Source organism: Aethalodelphis obliquidens, unplaced genomic scaffold (genome assembly GCF_003676395.1).
Source record: "Aethalodelphis obliquidens isolate GAN/ISIS:26980383/991018 unplaced genomic scaffold, ASM367639v1 scaffold14, whole genome shotgun sequence".
Lineage (NCBI taxonomy): Eukaryota > Metazoa > Chordata > Mammalia > Artiodactyla > Delphinidae > Aethalodelphis > Aethalodelphis obliquidens.
The window spans coordinates 28,719,472-28,735,500 of NW_020837958.1; the positions used below are offsets into that span (position 1 = coordinate 28,719,472).

Here is a 16,029-nt window from a genome sequence, read left to right on the forward strand (position 1 = left end):
GTGTAGTTATTTTAGAAGGAGGCTCTTCTATTTACATATAAGAACCAAGACTTATAAATAACCAAGCATATTTAAATAAACTGATGAAAATACCTTTTAAAACATAATACTGGTCTCTCCCTCTTCCATTCTTAAACATATATCAGTCTTCACTTTCTACTTAAATTAGTTGTAATAAGCAACCCTACAGACTAGCTATTTGACAATCAGTGGCCAAACTGAAATTTGAACAAAGCCAAACTTGTTTAAACCAGATACTATTTGTTAAATGTTACACATTCTACTAGTCACTGACTCAGTATTTTACTATATAGGGTAGCACCTATTATAAAACAAACAATGTGAGACATAAGAAAAAATGAAATGTTGGGGGTCTGATACATGAAAAAATTTCAGGATGGATTGCATAATCCAGAAATCGCTTGTTCTATTTGCTACATTCCTCGAAAATTCTAAACTTCAAAATGACACAGGAATTAAAAAAAAAAACAACACATTAAACACATACTTAAGTATCTAGATGTGTAACAGTTCAGCAAACAAAAAGGTTTAACTCAAAGCCTTTGAACATGTCACTTAAACATTAAGATTTTGAACCCAATTACTCAAAGATCATTGACTAGCCCATAATGCAGTTTGTGTTACTCTGCTGTACAAATTAACCACATAATAACAGTCAGATCTTACTCCAACAGAAGTGGCGATAAAATCATACAGCAATACTCCTTTTTGTAATTAGATAATCAGGATAACAACACTGGGATAAAATGAAGAGAATATCTTGTTTCAGCTTCTTGTTCAATAAGCCTATTCCTCATTTTCAGATAATGAGGATAAAGGTATCACAACCACATATAAGAAACTGCTTTCTCTTTATTTAGGTGTTAGGAAGAAAATTAACTTTGGTCACATATTACCTTAAAAAAAAAAATCCAGTTTTACATATTCCTAAATAGATGATAGGACCAAATGATCAGAGAAAAAATTTCTTCTGTAAAAACTGGCCAATTTTATCAAAAATCTAACGTACAGTGTCATTCAAATTATGTGAAGAATGCTTGGGATCATAACATTCCAAATATATGACAACTGCAACTCCATCCTAACCGGTGTGAAAAGTATTTGCTCTCATGTTGCTTTGGTCCAAAAGAGTAGAGCTGATTCAGTAAGAGTAAACTAAGTACCTAATCTTTTGCCAGCATTAATTTAGATTGTTACTGGCAGCAGAAATATCCATGGTGAATAGTTCTACTATAAGAGAGTATAATAAAAGAATATTTTTATGAACACATCACAGTACCAGATAAACTTTTATAAGAGAGAAACATGAAGGAACAAAAAAAGATAAACAGCTACCACACAAAAAATACTGTTTCCCCCGTAACTGTATTTGAAGGGGTAAAAAGGTAGTATTAGAAGTTTGATGATGCTAACATGAAAGGAAGTTGAGTATTGTATTTATTTCTTATTTTATACAACTCTTACTGTTTACAAAAATGGTTATAGTCATGCCCATAAAAGTGTAACCCATGGCATCTGAAAGCAAACACTCTTTGTAATTATTTAAAAGGGCCTTTTTAAAAATTATAATACAAAGGTCTGTGCTCTATAAGCAGTCCTCCACTGTGCATTATAACAATAAGGCTTACTTTTAATACAAAGACTAAGTGTTTGGGAGTTATGAACCACTGGATTTAACAAACATCATCTTATAGTTGCTTTTTGCATCTTTTTTGTTTTTGGGATCCTCCACTTCATCAGGGTGCTCAGTAGCTTGGAGTTCTTCAGCAGATTCTTCTTTCTCTGACTCTGAATCACTTTCAGAGTCATCTGGACTTTCAGGATCAGGTGAATCATCATCATCATCATCATCTCCAGCCACATCACCTTCTCCATCATGATCATCTACCTAAAAACATCAATCAACAGCTATTAAAATACATTATCCAGTATAAAAACTGGAAAAGACCCCAAAATTTTTGTCTCACTCCCTAGCCATTAACAGTTTAAGATCAGAGGCTGCCTAGGGAAGAAATGAGGACTCAGGCACCTCCATGTGTTTTATACCCTGGGACTTGAGTAGGATTTTGGTTTAAGAAAGGGCTCTGAAGACCACTCACCTTCTCCCCTCCCCCCTAGTTTGAAAATAATATATTATTATCTTCCTGATGGAAACAGTATTATTTTAAGTAAATAAGGCAAGTTAACCACTGATCCATGGGAATATTTAAACAGTTATCAATGTTTTGCATATTATATTACTTTGGAGTAATGGACCAATAGTTATTATATGAAAAGAGATGATGTAGGAAACAACCAAGAAAACTCTCCTGAACCGGTATTTACATGAAATATTTCATGTAACTTGTATGTTGTTCATGCCTACTTAAGATGTGCCCTAATGATTATCTAAGCAGAATTTATATTAAGCTAGTACCAGAAAACATATTTCTAAAACTGTCAAAAATATCTATTCTTATTATCTACAAAGACCTAGTTTGGCATGTAAAAATGTAACTGTATAAAGAAAGCCTTCTACATAGGGTTCTTGATCGCTAGAGTAATTTAACACAAATAAATGATAATCAAATTGGAAATTATCTTCCCACTTAATGAAAATACATAATTACTACCTCACTGAAGCCAAGTCCACAATGTCGTCGGTATCTTCCTGATAATTTACTGTCCATGCTTTGTTGATATTGAGACTCCAGTTCTTCGTTAATTTTCTTGTCTTCTTCCCCTGTATGTCCAGTGTACTTTGATTATGTTTCAGTCAAATTAATAAAAATATTTGATTACACAAAAAACCCACAATACAGATGCTATTATATTCAGGGCTGATTTCTCTAACTGTGACTAATTTTACAGCAAATTTTGTGGATGGGTTTATAAACCATAGGTAGTTACCCAACAGATAAAATAATTGAAGGATGTATTTATGATTACTTCTTTAGTAACCAACCCCCTGAAGCACAAGTTGTTTATTAAAGATGAAAAACTTAATTTTTCCCATGTAATAATTCAAACCAGATACAGGAATCTCAGAACTGCTTAAGTTTACATATTGTAACTATTAATTACTAAGAACTTTGGGCATGATGTTTTAGTTTATTTATAGTCTAATAATGGTTCTCCTGAAAGTTTCCTCCTAGTCATGCAGAAAAAATCCTCCAACAAACAAAAGCTTCTGTCTTTGAACAGAAATAATGAAAAGGCACACAATTCTGTTTAGAGAATGGCTAAATAAAATGTAAAATGACCTTGGAATGGCTTCCCTTTACGCCTTTCTTTGCATATCAGTTTACTGCACCAACATAAACTTATTTGTAATTTTATCATGCAACATTTGATATATAAATTATTTTTAACATATATTGTTATATATATAAGTTATGAAGCAGAATACTAAACAACCACCTATAAACTTACCACCCAAGAAGCAGAACATTAACAATACCAGTGAAGCTTTCTGTACGTGACATTTTAATTTGTAAATACAAGAAGAATTTCATATTTTAAAAGAATGAATGCAACAGTTAAATATATTTCCATTCTGCCAAAGCTCAGGGACTCTTTTGCCTTTTGTAGCAGTGCAAATCAATTTGAAATAACTGTTCAACACCAGAAATATAAAATGCCTATTAATTTCTAATGTCTAAGATTAGGGCCAATTTTAAATGGGATAAAACTTTTCAGCAGACTGAATTCAAATCCAAATTCTAATTCATTTTCTGTTTTTACTTTTAAAGTTTTTCCCCCAAAATTAAAAGAAAAATTAATTTCTTCAGGCATTCCAATGAGTTTATACTCTTCCAAGATTTCAGAGCAAAACTCAGTGAATAAACTAAAAACCAGTATAATATGCCAACTATAACACTGTATATTAAATAATTTACAAAATACATGTAAACTCTAGTTACTATAGTTGGCAAGATGAGGCATAAAACCTCACTACAATTAAAATACTACATGTTGTGAGTTAGTAAAAATGAAGACAGAAACTGGTTAGTTTCTTGGTTAGAATATCATATTGATGTACATATACTCAAATCTTTTATGAAAGTATATACTAACTGTTAAATGATATACGTAACATGTTTACATATACTACATATATTTCTAATATTTATTAATCATTAGAACTAATCAACAATTATACACGAAAGTTAGAATATCCCAAAATATGTACAAATATTTCATATTCCAAATTTAGCACCTCCACTTTAATTATATTTTACTTTCTTACCTGTTCGGAAGTGAGATGTGGATTTGTGATCTCCTATAACAAGACGACCAGTATGTTCTTTCTGTAAGAAGGCAGGAAATTTATTACAATTTGAGACCACTAATTCAACATAATTATTAAGTGTCTACTATGTGCCTGACAATATTCCAGGCTTATGGGATACAGTGAAGAAAAAGAACTAAATTAAGATCCCTGTCTTTATGGAACTTACATTCTTGCATGGATAGGGATGGGGAGGGGACACAAAACCAGTAAGTAAATTACAGTATGTCTGAAGGCAGTGTAATTACAATAAACCAAGCAGAGGAAGGGGATAGAAAGTATGTAGAGTTCAAGCTGGAATTTTAAATGGGATAGACAGCTAGAAAAGTGGATCAATCTAAACATTTTCTTTCCTAAAATGCCAGTAAAATGAGTTGCTTTGATTTTTCCACCTTCTCTTTCTGATGTCTCAGGCATATATCATGGAAAGAAAGCAAATGAGATTTAACTGAATAAAAATAATAGATTTATAATGAACAATGTGATCGAAATTTAAAATATAAAACATAAAAATAACCATTACTATTTAACAACATACCACAAATAGCTAGCTCATTACTTTTGACTACAATAAACACCCACTTTCAAACTATCAAAAAGCACAGAACTTAAAACAATTTAGTTCTATAAAACATAAAAATAAATCTGACTCAACTAATTGGTAATTAGTTACCAACTAATCAGCTTACATAATTACTCTCAATTTATCAGTTCCAATCCACTCTTCATGGTTCATATTTAGTTTTGAAACCAAGCATGAGCCTGTGGGGCTCCCGGGCATGGAAGCCTTTCCGTGTCCCCAGTTTCTTGTTTATAGGGAACAGACTCCAGCCTCCGTGACACTCCCTGAGTTCCAAAGGGCAGATTTGAACTGTTGCCATGCAGAGACAAGGGAGGAGCAGTCAAGAAACAACAGTGTAGCCTTTGGATAGGGTCCTGGTTCTGCCTGAAGGGATACACATAACAATGAGTTCTTTACAGAACGAAAACCCCCAACAAATGTAAGATGTTAGCATTCTTTATCCCAGATTAAAAGGAACCAGAGAAGCTCTTCAAGAGACCATCTGAGGCCAGATTAAAGGAGTCACAGAAACTCATCAGACCACCTGAAGCCAGGCCCTGCACACACCCTGATCCTTATCAGCAACCCTGCCTTTGAACCACTGCTATAAAACAACTCACCAAATCCCTCCAGGTCGGGACACACAGTTTTGAGAGGTACTGAGTCTGCTGTGTCCCCCTTTGCCTGGCAGAGCAATAAAGCTGTTCTCTTCTACTTCACCCAAAACTCTGTCTCCGAGATTCAATTCCGTACTGGTGCACAGACGCCGAGTTTTCGGCATCAGTTTCACAAGGTTAATAAAGTGTTTGGGAGACTGGCCAAGATGGCAGAGTAGAAAGATCTTGAGCTCACCTCCTCTCACAAGCACACGAAAACCACAACTATCTGCAGAACAGCTATTGATGACAAAGACTGGGAACCACCAGAAAAGATCTTCTACAACTAAAGACATAAAGAAGGAACCACAACAACCTGGATATAATCAAATTCCATACCCCTTGGGGTGGGTGATCCACACACTGGAGAATAATTACACTGCAGAGGTTCTCCTACAGGAGTGAGAGTTCTGAGTCCGACATCAGGCTCCCCAGCCCAGGGGTCTGGTACCAGGAAGATGAGCCCCCAGAGAATTTGGCTTTGAAGGCCACTGGGGCTTAACTGCAGGAGCTCCACAGGACTGGGGGAAATACACTTCACTCTTCGAGGGAGCATACAAAATCTCACATGCACCCGGACACAGGGCAAAAGCAGTAATTTGATAGGCACCTGGGCCAGACCTACCTCTTAGCCTTGGAGAGTCTCCTGGAGACACGGGGTGGTAGGGGGACTGTGGCTCACCCTAGGGACACAGACACTGATGGCAGAATACCGGGGAACACTGTTGGCGGCTGACATCTTGGCTTATTAGTTCCAAGACCTTATCCCACCCAACAGTCTGTAGGTGCTAGTGCTGGGACTCCTCAGGCTAAACAACTAACTGGGCAGGGACACTGCCCCACCCCTCAGCAGACAGGCTGCCTAGAGACTTACTGAGCCCACAGCCACCTCAAGATATGCCCCCTAGACATGGCTCTGCCCATGAGAGGACTAAGACCCAGCTCCACCCACTAGTGGGCAGACACTAGCCCCTCCCTCCAGGAAGCCTGCACAAGCCTCTAGAGCAGCCTCACCACCCAGGGGGCAGACACCAGATGCAAGAAAAATATGATTCCCGCAGACTACGGACCAAGTCTGCCCACAGCAGGCCAGACTGTGCCCGCTAGCAGGCCAATGCAACCTTCAGGACACCCTGGACCCCATAACCAACTGTGTCAAGAACCACCTCCCAACCCCAAATCTTATATGTGCTCTGGGATCCAGGGGCCCTGCAGCCAGACTCCAGGAACCAGCTCTGACTACCCAGTTGCCTCCAGAATCCGGCTTAACCTGCCAATGGGTGGGCAACAGCCCCAGAGTCTTCATGAACCTGACTCTGACCACCCAGCCAGCACTAGCCTTGGGGCCCCCTGGGGTTCTGCAAGCAGTCACTTCATGACCAGGGCCTGCTGAACAGCAGCCAGCAGCATCCGCACAAGGCAGGGCCTGGCAACCAACCAAGCCCACCAGATCACCCACATAGTCAGGCCACCACAACAGAAGGACCCACACAGCCCTCTTAGGAGGAAACTCTAGAGCATATAGCTTGGGTGGCGAGAAGGGAGTGCACTGCTGGGATGCATAGGACACATCCTAGAGGGCCACTTCTCCAAAGTCAAGAAATGTAACTAACCTACCACATACATAAAAATACCAACTTAGACAAAATGATGTGGCAGAAGAATATGTTCCAGATGAAGGAACAAGATTCTACCTGAGAAAGAGTTCAGAATAATGATTGTAAAGATGACCAAAGAATTTGGGAGGAGAATGGATGCCAGAGCAAGAAGTTATAAGTTTTTAACAAAGAGTTAGAAAATACAAAGAACAACCAAACAGAGATGAAAAATACAATAACTGAAATGAAGAATACACCAGAAGGAATAAACAGTAGACTGAGTGATATAGAAGAATGGATCAGTGAGCTGGAAGACAGAGTACTGGAAATCACTGCCACTGAACAGAAAAAAGAATGAAAAGAAATGAGGACAGTTTCAAAGACCTCTGGGACAACATCAAGCACACTAATATTACCATTAAAGAGGTCCCAGAAAGAGAAAACAGAAAGAAAAAGCCTGAGAAAATATTTGAAGAGATAATAGCTGAAATATTCCTTAACCTGGGAAAGGAAACAGTCACTCAAGTCCAGGAAGTACAAAGAATCAAGGAACACACCAAGACACAATGTAATCAAGATGACAAAAATTAAAGATAAAAGAGAGAATATTAAAAGCAGCAAGGGAAAAGCAATAAATAACATACAAGGAAATTCCATAAGGCTATCAGCTGATTTTTCAACAGAAACTGCAGACCAGAAAGGAGTGCCATGATATATTTAAAAAAGTGATGAAAGGGAAAAACCTACAAGCAAGAATACTCTACCTAGCAGAGCTCCTGTTCAGATTTGATGGAGAAATCAAAACTTTTACAGACAAATAAAAGCTAAAAGAATTCAGCACCACCAAGCTAGCTTTAGAACAAATGCTAAAGGAACTTATCTAGATGAAAAAGAAAAGGCCACAACTAGAAACAAGAAAATTAAGAAATGAAAAAGCTCACAGACAAAGGCAAACATATAGGAAATAATCCAAATGCAAACCAGTAGGGAGGCTGACAGACAAAAGTAGAAAAATTATCTGTATCTACAATAAGCAGTTAAGGGATACACAAAGCAATTAGATATAAAATATGATATCAAGGGCTTCCCTGGTGGCGCAGTGGTTGGGAGTCCCCTACGTCGGGTCGTGCCCCGGTCAGGGAAGATCCCACATGCCGCGGAGCGGCTGGGCCCGTGAGCCATGGCCGCTGAGCCTGCGCGTCCGGAACCTGTGCTCCCCAACGGGAGAGGCCACGACGGTGAGAGGCCTGCGTACCGCGCAAAAAAAAAAAAAAAAAAAGATATCAAAAACAGTAATTGTGAGGGGAGGAGAGTACCAACGCAGGATTTCAAAAATGCATTTGTAATTAAGAGAGCAGCAACTTAAAACAATCACGTATACATATAGACCGCTCTACAAAAATCTCATGGTAACCACAAACTAAAAATCTATAATAGATATACACACAAAATTATCCACAACACTAGAGATAGTCATCAAATCACAAGAGAAGAGAACAAAAGGTGAAAGACCTACAAAAACAAATTCAAAACTATTTTGGGAGAGGGAGCTGTGTAAGAGGAAAGGTTCTCTAACCCCAGGAACCCCCTTCACCAGCTGGGAAAAATCAGCCAGGACAGAAAGTGAGCTTCACTGGCTCAGAGGAGTGCAGCAACAGGCTTTAGGAAGGCAGAACAAAGAGAGACCAGCACTGATGGTCCTGGCCACCTCGCTCTACTTACTCCCCAGCCTGAGATGTGTGTCTGCTGGTGCGAGGGGGCTGGGTGCTAAAACTCAGGCTTTAGGGGACAGACCTGGGGAGAGGACTGGGGTTGACTGCGCGGAGACAGCCAAAATGTATTGGAGTATGGCCCAGGCCACAAGGTGTGAGCAGGATAATGCCTGGGTCCACCATAGAAGCCCCACTGGTAATGTGCTCATGAAGGGAGGGTCAGGACCCCACCAAGCAGCCTCATTCTCTTTGTGCTCACAGTGGGCACAACTCTTGACTCTATGAGCTCTGCGAGTAGACAAGCCCTGGTGGTTGCCTACACACAGAGGTGGGGCTGAAATATGAGCTGTGTCCAGCCAGCAGCTTTGAGACTTTGGCAGATTTATGCCTCTGGTGCCTTTGTAAGCTCAGCACCTGGGAGACATCCAAGCAGATTATTGGTGCTTCTGTGATTAGGGCGGGTCCAGGGCTAATTCCATAGCTCCCACGGTGGGTCCAGGTGCCCGACTATGGTGGGTCATGGTGCCTGACTTTGGCAGATCTGCACTGGTTGCTTTCTGATAACTGCGCCTGAGGGGCATCTGGACCAACTGACTGCATTCCCACAGCTGAAGCGGGGCCAAGAGCAGTGCCAACAACAGTGTACTTTGTGAGTACTCATGACAGGTGACAGGAGACACCACAGAGCATACTTTTCAGTGGACAGCTCCTGGGAAGAATACCCAGTGGCTCCTCTCCCAGTGGGAGCACTCTAGTCCCATCTACCTCACATTGCAGTTTAGCAACGGATCTGAGTGCTTTTACTCCAACACCTGGGGAGCAGACCCTGCCCCTGGCAGGGCTGTGACAGCTACAGAGCAAAGTGGAGGCCCCTGTTCAACATCCAGTGCAGGCTCTGGTCACCACAACACCAATCACACCCCCTATCAAGGGGAAAAGGGCAAGCACACATTGAGGAAGGACGTGGCAGTCATCCATACTAAAAACGGCCTTTGCGCCAAAAATATTAGACTCATTCAGGCTACACAGGGACATTCCCACATAAAAACAGCCCTTTAAGACCACAGTAGATAACTGTTTCTCCTAAAGTCATAGAGTCAGAGAAACAAGTAAAATGAAGAAACACAGGAACTGCTCCCAACTAAAAGAACAAGAGAAATCCCCTGGAAGTACAAACGATGAAACACCTCTCCAGTCTACTAGACCCCAAGTCCAAACAGAAGGTAATAAAAATACTAAAGGAATTAACAAAGACTATCAGAAGAAATGCAGATCACTGTTACAAGAAACTAGAACTATAAAGAGGAGCCAATTAATATTAGAAAACTCATCTGCCAAGACAAAACTTGAGCTAAAGGCAATAAATAGCAAACTAAATAATGCAGAAGAATAAGTGATCTGGAAGACAGAATAATGGAAATCACCCAATCAGAACGGCAGACAAAAAGACAAGTGAAAAAAAATGAAAGCAATATACGAGACTTATGGGATAAAATAGAGCAAGTCAATCTACACATAATAGGATCCCAGAAGGAGAAGAAAGAAAAAAGGGGATTGAAAATGCATTTGAAGAAATTATGGCTGAAAACTTCCCAAACCAAAAGGAAACAGATATCCAGGTACAAGAAAAACAGAGTCGGAAACAAGATGAACCCAAGCAAAGCTACACCATGACATATTATAATTAAAATGGCAAAAGTTAAAGTGAGGATTCTAATGGCAGCAAGAGAAAAAGAGTTACTTACAAGGAAACCCTCATAAGTCTATCAGCTGACTTCTCTATAGAAACACTCCAGGACAGAAGGGAGTGGCAAGATATATTCAAAGTCCTAAAAGGGAAAAATCTGCAACCTAGCATACTCTATGCAGCAAGATTATCATTTAGAATAGGAAAGATAAAGAATTTCCCAGACAAGTGAAAACTAAAAGAATACAGCAATACAAAACCTAAACAGACATTTCTCCTAAGAAGACATACAGATGGCCAACATGAAAAGATGTTTAACATTGCTAATTATTAGAGAAATGCAAATCAAAACTACAGTGAGGGATCACCTCACACCAGTCAAAACAGCTATCATCAAAAAATCCACAAACAGGGCTTCCCTGGTGGCACAGTGGTTGCGAGTCCGCCTGCTGATGCAGGGGACACAGGTTCGTGCCCCAGTCCGGGAAGATCCCACATGCCGCGGAGCGGCTAGGCCCGTGAGCCATGGCCGTTGAGCCTGCACGTCCAGAGCCTGTGCTCCGCAACAGGAGAGGCCACAACAGTGAGAGGCCCACATACCGCAAAAAAAAAAAAAAAATCCACAAACAATAAATGCTGGAGAGGGTGTGAAGAGAAGGGAACCCTTCTACGCTGTTGGTGGGAATGTAAACTGGTACAGCCACTATGGAGAACAGTATGGAGGTTCCTTTAAAAACTAAAAATAGAGCTACCACATGACCCTGCAATCCCACTCCTGGGCATATATCCAGAGAAAAACATGGTCCGAAAGGATACATGCACCCCAATGTTCATTGCAGCACCGTTTACAACAGCCAAGACAGGGAAGCAACCTAATGCCCATTGAAAGAGGAATGGATAAAGAAGATGTGGTACATGTAAACAATGGAGTATTACTCAGCCATTAAAAAGAAGGAATTAATGCCCTTTTCAGCAACACGGATGGACCTAGAGACTGTCATACTGAGTGAAGTAAGTCAGACAGAGAAAGAGAAATCTCATATGATACTGTGGTGTGGTACACATATACAATGGAGTATTACTCAGCCATAAAAAAGAATAATGTTAGTTGCAGCAACATGGATAGACCTAGAAATTATCATACTAAATGAAGTCAGACAGAAAAAGACAAACATCATATGCTATCACTTATATGTGGAATCTAAAAAAATGATACAAATGAACTTATTTACAAAACAGAAACAGACTCTCAGACTTTGAAAACAAACATATGGTTACCAAAGGGGAAAGGTGGGAGGGGAGGGATAAATTAGGAATTTCAGATTAACATATACATGCTACTATATATAAAATAGATAATCAACAAGGACCTACTGTATAGCACAGGGAACTCTACTCAATATCCTGTAATAACCTATATGGGAAAAGAACCTGAAAAAGAATGGATATATGTATATCTATAACTGAATCAGTTTCCTGTACACCTGAACTAACACAACACTGTAAATCAACCTTACTCTAATAAACATTAAATTAAAATAAAAAATAAAATAAACAACAAAGTCCTAGTGTATAGTACAGGAACTATATTCAATAACTTGTAGTACACTATAATGGAAAATAATATGAAAAAGAATATATATATAGTACAGCAAAGTATCACTTTGCTGTATGCCAGAAAATAACACCACATTGTAACTGAACTATATTTCAATAAAATATATATAAGTAAACAAAAAGAAAAAACAGAAAACAAAAGCAATTATAAGAGGAAAGTTAATAGCAATACAAGCTTACCTCAGGAAAGAAGATAAATCTCAAACAGCCTAACCTTACACCTAAAGCAACTAGAGATAGAAGAACAAATAAGGCCCAAAGTTAACAGAAGGAAAGAAATCATAAAGATCAGAGCAGAAATAAGAAAACAATAGAAAAGATCAATGAAACTAAAAGCTGATCCTTTGAAAAAATAAACAAAATTGATAAACCTTTAGCCAGACTCATCAAGAAAAAAAGGAAAGGGCTCAAATCAATATTAAAAATGAAAAAGGAGAAGTTACAACTGACATCACAGAAATACAAAAGATCACAAGAGACTACTACTACAACCAATCTATACACCAGTAAAATGGACAACCTAGGAAAAATGGACAAATTCTTAGAAAGGTACCATCTCCCAAGACTGAACCAAGAGGAAATAGAAAATATGAAGGGACTAATAACAAGTATTGAAGTTGAAACGGTGATTTAAAAACTTCCAACGGACAAAAGTCCAGGACCAGATGGCTTCACAGGGGAATTCCGTCAAACATTTAGAGATGAGTTAACACCTATCCTTCTAAAACCTCCTGCAGAGGAAGGAACACTCCCAAATTCATTTTATGAAGCCACCATCACCCTGATACCAAAACCAGACAAAGATAACACACAAAAAGAAAATTACAGGCCAATATCACTGATGAACATAGACACACAAATCCTCAACAAAACACTAGCAAACCGAATCCAACAAAACATTAAAAAGATCATACACCATGATCAAGTGGGATTTATCCCAGGGATGCATGGATTTTTCAATATCTGCAAATCAATGTGTGATACACCACTTTAACAAACTGAATAATAAAAACCAAATGATCATCTTGTATTCACAAGATGCTGTGGCCTGCTGTATCAGTAAATGAAGGATATTGTGGCCATCAAACCAGCAGCCACCCTCAACTGTGCACCCTGAGGGGATTCAGGATGGTGAAAAGCATGAAACTGGCCCTAGATAGTTAAGGTGTATATCAAAGGAATGATTTCAATGAGTCCAGACTCTTGAAACTTCCCACACGTGGAAAAGTGTTAAATTCATTAACTTGACATGTTTGGTTTTCCATAATTAACAGTTTCTTTAATTAACAGTAATCCTTTGATGTTTCGACTACATAGTTTTTGATGCAAAATGCGTATATCCTGGCTCCTCCCTTACCTCTTTGGAGCAGTCCCTCAGAGCAATATGAGAGGCTGACTTAAGTCCTCAGGAAATCCGCCAAATAAAACATAATTCTCCACTTTTAGGCTGTGTATTTTTTTCAGTTGACAGTTTTGGTGACCAGGAAGGGACTCAGAGCAGACGTCTCTGCTTTGCCTGAACTCTACAAGGAACTGGGGCCTTGGTACCAGCAGAGGCCTGTTATGCCCATCCGGCTCTGCAGAGTCCAGATGAATTTGGGTGAGTCCCTCCTGGTTCCTGTATCTCCCAATTACTGGCTGATGATCCTGAGTTTTATTTGGCGGTGTCTAACAGGTACTGGCTCCCCAGTTAAAAGATATTGGGGAGTGGCCCCTGCTAGTTGAAAAATACGAGGGGAGCCCAGCTGAAAGACATTGGGAGAAAGTGCCCCCTACCTGAAAGATACTAGGGTAACTCAATTGAAAGACACCAGGATTTCCTCAGTTTGAAAGATACTGAGCAGTCTCAGCTGAACGGTTGGTTAGGTAAGAGGTTTACCTGACATTTTCCTCAAATTGGCTATCTTGACAAGAATGTGTCAGGATAAAAGTGCACTAATAAAATTTTATGCCTGAGAAATTCAAGTTCAAATGGGAAACAGATTCTCTCAGAGAAATGAGGGGCGTCAGAAAGCCAACCTCCAACTAGCAGTCTAGCCAGATTCGTGTATGTACAGAGCTCATACCTGCAAGTAAATAAAGGAAATCTTGCTCTGAAAATGACTAAATGGAGCTCTTTTATTGTATACGCAGCTATGTTAGGAAAAGTTGGCTTGATAAAAACATATTTTCAGAATTCTGATGTTAAAAAAACAAAAGCCCTTCTAGGGGGAAGTTGCATTCCTCCTCCTGTGTCTTTGAGATGTAAATGTTTTATCTGATCTTCAGGCACGTGCATGTGTGTGTGTTTTGAGTACTTGATCTCTGTCATCCAAAAGGTACACATATGGTGTACATTTAGCAGCCAATCGAATAGACTGAGATTCTGAGCAGGCTTTTTTTTTTTTTTTGTGGTACGCGGGCCCCTCACCGCTGCGGCCTCTCCCACCGCAGAGCACAGGCTCCAGACGCGCAGGCCCCGCGGCATGTGGGATCTTCCCAGACCGGGGCATGAACCCGTGTCCCCTGCATCGGCAGGCGGACTCTCAACCACTGCGCCACCAGGGAAGCCCCCTGAGCAGGCTTTTGTCTGAATTTTTGCCATCTTAACCTTCACTGCGTCAGCCTGTTTAGTGAGGGCCTTTACTTTCTTAGACTATTTTTGGGAGTAAACTTTCTGGATCTGTTTAGGTCGCATCCTTCACACTCTCCTGTGGGGAAGCCTCTTGCACCCTATTGGTTTAAGTCACTATTAACATATATCTCATTAATGGCCAGACGACAGATCCTTTAAATTGGAGAAACTTCTAAATTGGTAAATTTTTAGAGAACTCTCATTATAAACAGGTGTTTTATTGATATCTATGGGAAAAAAAAATTAAAGGTGGGAAAAAAATATATAATGGTTTACCTAAGAACTCGCTTAGTTTAAAACAAACCAAAAAAACTGGTTTGGGAGACCTTATTGTGGTTTCTGCTTTCCCTCAATGGATCTTACAGATGCTAATAAAAACATTAGAATAATTAATTAGGTTGATTAACAGAAAAATAAGAGAAAAAACTAAAGGGAAAGTCTAGAGACTCTTTCCCCACAAGGTAAACTTTTTAATGGAGCTTATCCCAAATGGATAAAGAAATCTTAAGATGATTACTTTAAAATGGGATAAATAAAATGAATGTTAATGGGATTAAAACAAAACATCTTGATACAACATTCCTAAGGTTCAATGGGCCAAATGGAACCCCCCCTCCACTGTATTGGTACCCAACATTAAAGGACCCCAAGAAAGTCTGCTCTATTTACCCCTGTTTAAAATATATATATTTAAATGGTGGAAGAAAATTACACTGAGGTACCTGACCAACAATTACTTGGGGCAACAATTAGGCCAATTAATCAAGTTGACAAAAGGGCCTGAGTCAGTTGGCTCAACCCCTCACTGGGGACCCCAGAGCCTTTTATACAAAATAGATAAAATGGTCAGAGAATAAAAGCAAGGAAAGCTTCTAGGACTCCTTGTAATACCAAGACTTGTTGATTGGGTCCTAAGAGAAACTAATGTCAAAGGTGTAAAAGTTGGCAGAATTGAGATGAAACTTTATAAAAATTGGTATTTATGTTCACCAATCTACAGAACGCTAATGTAAAAGACAGTTCATAATTGCTTACTTCTTAGTATTCACTAGAAATCAAAGTTTTTAAGGGTTGAGAATTCTAATTTAAATATGAAATTAAAGCTACTAGAAATAATACAGAAAAACAGTTCAGTATGCTAGAAAAATAAGTGTGTTGTGAACAAAGAAGGTATGAGGAATGGATTTGCATTTTGTTAAGGGAAAAGAAAATAATTTTGTCCTAGAGCTAGTTGTTTCTAGATGAGAAAAGTAAGAGACAAAATAATACGGATATAGAAAGTGATGGAAGGA

General features: G+C 39.1%; 1 protein-coding gene across 1 annotated transcript in view; it reads right to left on the reverse strand.

Annotated features, from left to right (window-relative positions):
• Positions 1-402: 402 nt before the first annotated feature.
• Positions 403-16,029, reverse strand: part of CUNH11orf58 (chromosome unknown C11orf58 homolog) — a 28,935-nt gene continuing 13,308 nt past the window's right edge. The window contains exons 3-5 of the mRNA XM_027115293.1: positions 4,250-4,310; positions 2,634-2,743; positions 403-1,909 (exon numbers count right to left, since the gene is read on the reverse strand). Coding sequence (XP_026971094.1) covers positions 1,679-1,909; positions 2,634-2,743; positions 4,250-4,310 — 402 coding nt within the window. The 3' untranslated portion in view covers positions 403-1,678. The remainder of the gene's footprint in view (positions 1,910-2,633; positions 2,744-4,249; positions 4,311-16,029) is intronic.